This window comes from Balaenoptera physalus (assembly GCF_965194825.1).
Source record: "Balaenoptera physalus genome assembly, chromosome: 2".
Classification (NCBI taxonomy): domain Eukaryota; kingdom Metazoa; phylum Chordata; class Mammalia; order Artiodactyla; family Balaenopteridae; genus Balaenoptera; species Balaenoptera physalus.
Window position 1 is genome coordinate 113657002 of NC_138883.1, and position 6000 is coordinate 113663001.

The following is a 6000-nucleotide window of genomic DNA, read 5'->3' on the forward strand; positions in this document are numbered from 1 at the left end:
AAGTGAGACGGGCCTGTCCCTGCTGGAGAACAGTGCTGAACCCTTTCCTCCCTCCCTGTCTCTTGCTCAGACACCATCTGGCTACACATCCGGTCCCAGGGCCAGTGGACAAACAGGCTGTATGAGTCCTTCAAGAAATCAGACCCAGTGGGCTGTGGTTCCGAGAGGCTCTCGAGGAGTTTGAAGATGAGAAGGAGTCAGAGGAAGCCGCAGGTAAGTGACTGCAGGGAAGTAAGGCTCCACCATGGTGACAAACCCATGGGGACCAAGTTGCCTTCTTAGTTGGCAACCACTGAGCAGCTGTCGTGTACACCGGCTGGACGGTGGCACACAGGGCGAGGCAACTCCAGACTGTGTGGTCCAAGAGCCTCCTCGAAGCCTGACCACTCCAGACCCTCCCCGCTCCAATGTGCTCCGTTAGCAAGGAGGGGACAATGCAAAGAGGGGGAAATTGAGATGGGAAAAACCCACCCCCACCTCTCTGCTCTAACGCTTTCTAACTGTATGGCCTTGGCCACATCTTTTAGCCTTGCTGAGCCTCAAGTTGTTCATCTACGAACTGGACGTGCTTCCCACCGTTGGCTTTCCTTTTACACATGATTCTTTTACGGACCAATGGAATGAATGCATGTCAAGTATTGAGTGAACTGAGCAACATGGTCCAGAGGGATCATTCATTATCACCATCACCATCATCACCGCCACCATCATTAGCATCATCACGTCACCATCATCATCCCCGTCACCATCACTCTCACCATCATCATCACCATCACCATCAGCATTGTTATCTTTTGAGCCCTGATGAACTGCACAGAATTGACAATCCGCCAGTGCCTGGAGTGAATACAGGTTCTGGGAGGTTTGGGAGGAATACAGAGAGATCAGAGCAGCACCTGAGGAAGCAGGGATAGATGTAGGAGGCTGAGGGTGCCTGAACACTTAGTAGGCTGTACCACTAAGCCGGGAGACTGGTTAATATGTGGGAACCCTGTTGAAGGTCAAAGGAAGAAAGCCCCCAGGCCTGGCCCAGCCCTGCCTGGCCCCTGTGGAATTTAAAGTCCAGGGGAGAAAACCATGTGGAATCCTGCCTGGTCAGACCAGAGGGACCTTCTTGAACAGTGCCAAGAGCAAAGCTCTGGGAAATGGAGAGGTAGGTAGAAACAAGCGGAGTGTTCTCTCCTGTTAATCAGGGGAAATCTGCCAAAACAGAAAGCTGATTTTCAAAACTGGGTGAGTCTTGGCACACTGAGATTGGTGGGTAGATACACTAAAAGTGGTGTTTCCTTGGGGTCTTAAGCACCGCTGCCAAAGAATAAATTGGCACAATCTTTCTGGTGGGCAGTCTGGCTATATGTGTCAGCATTTTAATATCTATACCCAGTGGCCCAGCAATGCCATTTTTAGGGATTTAGCCTAAAAAGCTAATTGGACACGTACACAAGAAGTGCATTAACCACCTTGTTTATTCATTTAGCAAATATTTATTGAGCATAGGATCTACTGTTTTCCAGGTACTGTTTTAGATGCTAGAGATATGTCAATAAGCAAAATAGCCATTGGCACTGCTTCCCTTCTGGAGGGGGAGATAGACAGTAAATGCACAAATAGATATAAAATGTGTCACGTGGTAATAAATGCTATGAAGAAAATAAGTTAGGGTAAAGGGAGAGAGCTAATTTATATAATATACCGTAGTTGTTAACAAGAATGAGAAAAAGAGGATAACCAAAATGCCCAACAGTAGGGAAGCAGTTAAATAAATGACTAACCTCCCTTCTAATAGAATAGTAAGTTGCCTAAAAAAGACTATGTGAATGTATATGCGTTAGCACGTAAAGCTGGTCAAGATGTAGTAAGTGGAAAAGGCAAGTTACAAAGCAGTACGTTCCATTTATGTAAAAGAGTGTGTGTGTGTGTGTGTGTGTGTGTGTGTGTGTGTGTGAAAAAGGTCTGGAAGGACAGAGAAAATGTTTAGGGAAGTTGTGTCTTCCAATTCAGGGTACTTTTTTACATTATTCTTTAAAGTTCTGTAGTTTCTGAATCTTTAAAAAAAACGAACACGTACTGATCTTGTGGTTTAAATCATAAAGCACTGTTTTTTTTGAAACCAAACAGGGTTTGCAGCCCCAGCCCATCCACATTGGAGCCTCGGCACAGGGCGCAATGGCCTCCAACAAGGATGTCTCTGTGGAGCTGATGTCCTACAGGCCCAAGGGAACTCCACAGCAGGGCGATGAAGGCCTGGTGTACGTGGGGACGAAGGACGGGGTTCAGGCACAGTGGGAAGCTGCAGCCGAGGACCTGTGCCGGGTAAGGCTGAGGAAGCTGGGGCTGGAGCCTGGAGAGCCAATGAGTTTTCTTCCCAGGAACGGTGGGTGGGTCCTTGGAACTTGGAAGAGAAGGCCTCAAGGGCAGGCCACACTCAGGAAGGACCACACGCCATGTGGTGTTTCTGTAGCCAGTCACCTGCATGGCACCTTCATAACTTTTGCCATATTTACTTCCCACAGGTAATACTTCCTACTGAATCTTTCTCCTTACATCCCAACATTACTGTCAACTTAATCGTATTTTAAAAGGCCTCTTTAGATTGCCATGTTTAATGAAGAACCAGTTATCACGTGCCATAAACAGAAGGTAACTCTGAAAGCAAAAACAATGTAATTAAATTCTTGCCAGATGTTGCTGCCTGCTAAGTGAGGCTCGGAGCCTGAGCTGCAGCCACTGCTTGTTCCCTCTCTCTCTCTGTCACGCTCTCCATCTCTTTCTTTCTCAGCTTCTTGAAAGAAAAAAAGGAGGAGGGATTAGTAAGCGTTAGAGAGATGTTAAAGATATAATAACCACGATGTAAGGCTTTCTCCTTGCAATCGGAAGGATTTTAAAAAATTGTAAGAGAAGTATCCCTCTCACAGTGTACTTCCTAAAATAATCCTCACAAGTAGTTCACATCCAGCACTGTGGAGGACACAGAATTCAGTTGCCCCCAAAGAAGCAACGTGGTGTGACGCGGTGAGTGCAGGATGGGCAGCTGGAGACCCAGGCTCCACCCCGAGCTCTGTGGGAACTTGGGCGAGTCATTTCCACACTCTCGGGTTCGGCTTCTCTCTGTGAAATAAGGGATTTGCCTGGATGATTGTGAAGGTCACTCCTCACCAGAGAGAAACTATCACAGGCCCCTGCAGCCCTTTCGGGGCGGGGGGGGGGGGGGTCTGTTTCCTTCATCTTCAGGAAGGAAGCACTTTGAACTCAGGGAATCTGGTCTGCCTGTCCTCGGGGCTGGAGGAGTCAGGCAGAGCAGAGGAGGCCTGCTCCCTGCCCTCAGGCAGCTCCCTGTCAGCAAGCCCAGAGCAGGGTCCCAAGGGCAGGGGCGAACTCTGAGCCAGGCCCATGCGTGGCTTTTCTGCCTGGAGCAGCCGGGCAAAGCTTCCAGGAGGGGCAGCCGCTCCAAGTGAGCTGCACCCTGAAGGATGCACAGGAATTTGCCAGCTGCGCAAGAGGAGAGCGTGCTCTAGGCACAGGGAAAGAACGTTCAAGGCCGGGGCTGTGTCTAGAAACATGAAAGCTATCGGGAGTGGCTGAGCCCAAGAGGCGGCTGGGGAGAGTCTTCTCCCATCACACCCTGAAGCTGACTTGTGTTGGACCTCTAGAGCGATTGTTACATTTTCAGGAATTTTGAGAGCCAGTTATTAAGCACGGTCATTGGTGGGAGCCATGATGGCAGTGTTTACACCGGAAATCTAGACACTGACAATCAGGAGTTCGTCGTTGCTGGTGGTGGTGCTTTCTTTTTCTGAAGAGTCCGTGTACCGGCACACCACTGATGTTCTCCGTGGAAAGTGCCCCGTGCTCCCTGGAATGGTTGGGGCAGAAAAGGCAATTCCCTTTTTGTAAGGTTGCTCCGACTGGCAAGGGCGGGGAAGCCTCTGAGAAATGCCTGGCCCGCCCACTCCCAGAGACCCACCTTCTCTGCTCTACTCCCTGCAGGTCTCCAAGGTGTCCTCTGAGAACCACCGGTTCTGTACCATCAAGGTGAGAGGCTCAAGGGGGTGGCCCCAAGCAGAGGAATCGAAGCCTCTGCCCACGGGGAGGGCTTGCTGTGGCTCTTGGTACCCGGGTTCCACAGTCCCCACGGTCTGACTCCCAGGTCTCCAGATAATGGAACCAAACCCCTGCCCTCACAGGGCACACGGGGCGTGCTGGCTGGGCCCTGCTCTCACCAGCTCTGCATGCGAACATACTAGGGCTCTCCCAGACTCGGGCTCAGAGCACAGCGTGTAGAATGTGCTCTGAGTGGGAGCCACTTACTCCTGGGTTCCAGCCCAGGAGATGACTGCCTGCATATAAAGGGAGGTCCTGAAGCGTCGGGGTCCGCTTCTCCCTCACCCACCCACCCTCTCTTTCCTCTAACCCCTCCTGCATGCAGTGCTACATCGATGGCCCTTACGGGACCCCCAACCGCAGGATCTTCGCCTCCGAGCATGCCGTGCTCATCGGGGCGGGCGTCGGCATCACCCCCTTTGCTTCTATCCTGCAGAGCATCTCGTACAGGTGGGTGGACAGGCTGTGGCCCTGCCTGCATCCCGGGGCAGCGTCCTGAGAGACGGCCTCCCCTCCCCGCCCTGCCTTCTCCCTCCTGTCACCTGGCTCCCTCTCCCCTTTTCCCTCTTTCCTCTCCTGCTCTTTTTTGGGTCTCATCCCTCCCCCTCCTCATGGGGTGGGCCCTGCCACCCCACCTCCCTCCCTGTGCCCTGCACTGTTCTCTGGGGTCCTGAGAAATCTCATACTCACCCCAAAGTCAAAAGCCCCTCCTCTCTTCTCCCCTCAGGCACCAGAAGAGAAGGCACATCTGCCCCAACTGCCAGCACTCGGGGAGGGAGGGTGTGCCGGAAGCTGACAGGAAGCTCCTCAAGGTGAGTGAGCACCGCCTCCTGCAGGAAGGACTGGGGAGCTCCCCAGACACCAGAGCTAGGTGCCCCCTGTGCAGAGGCAGGGGAAGGATAGATGACCTCTCCCCAGCTTGGATCCGCTGGTCTCTGTGTTCAGGGCTCCCCCAGAGAGACATTCTGGGCCCTAAAGGCGGGCATCTCGTTAAAGAACACGGAGTCTGAAAGTCAGGCAGCCGGGATTCAGTTACAGCCATGATGCTTGCTAGCCATGACCTGATGGTGGTTTTAAAAACGAAAACGTTTGCCGTTTGAAAATTTATTATTCTGTGTAGGCCACTTCAAAGTGTTTCTAAAAAAAAAAATAATGAAGTAATGTTTTTCTGGCTGTCCTAAACTTAAGATCTCAGAATACTGCTTGCTGTAAACAATAGATTATTAGAGAAAATCCTGCCCTGGTTGTCAGGACCCCGAGTTCTGATCCCATGCTGCTCTGTGGCCTGGGCAACGTTCCTCACCTCTGCGAGCCTCGGTCTCCCCATCCCTTAAATGGGGGCGATAATGTGTGCCCTGCTAACAGCAGGGTGGTTACACCAGGGCCCTGGGGATCACAGATATGAGTGAATGAGGTAGGCCCCCCTCTGAACTGGGCCCTTCTCCATAGGTGGACTTCATCTGGATAAACCGAGGCTAGCGGTCTTTCGAGTGGTTTGTGAGCCTGCTGACCAGACTGGAGATGGACCAGGCCGAGGAGACTCAGGAGGGTAGGAGAGGGGCGGGGCCTGAGGATGATGGAGGTGCGGCAGCGGGGTTCAGGGGCTCTTTAAGAAAGTGTTTAGATTATTCGATTTCTATCAAAAATGTGGGGGAGAGGGGGCTGCTTTTTTCCCCCAACAAAATGTAAAATTTTGTGAAACTTAAAAGAGAGAAGAGAAAAAAAATTCATAATCCCATCTAGGTATCCAGGCATTTTAAAGGATTTCCTTCTGATATTTTTTCTTATTCACATTTTATAAAAATGTATAGCCTCCCCCACCCCATTTCTCTTTTTTATGACATTTCTTTTTATTCAAAATGAGCACTTAAAAAGTTAGATTACCAGACCTCATTCCAG

At 51.0% G+C, this 6000-nt stretch overlaps 1 protein-coding gene across 1 annotated transcript in view; it reads left to right on the plus strand.

The window, feature by feature from the left end:
• Positions 1–5790, plus strand: part of LOC309654721 (NADPH oxidase 5-like) — a gene marked incomplete at its 3' end in the record, with an annotated part of 43384 nt that extends 37594 nt beyond the window's left edge. The window contains 7 exon segments of the mRNA XM_082449137.1: positions 71–213; positions 2119–2313; positions 3988–4032; positions 4427–4551; positions 4829–4913; positions 5551–5577; positions 5581–5790. Coding sequence (XP_082305263.1) covers positions 71–213; positions 2119–2313; positions 3988–4032; positions 4427–4551; positions 4829–4913; positions 5551–5577; positions 5581–5790 — 830 coding nt within the window.
• Between the last annotated feature and the right edge of the window lie 210 nt (positions 5791–6000).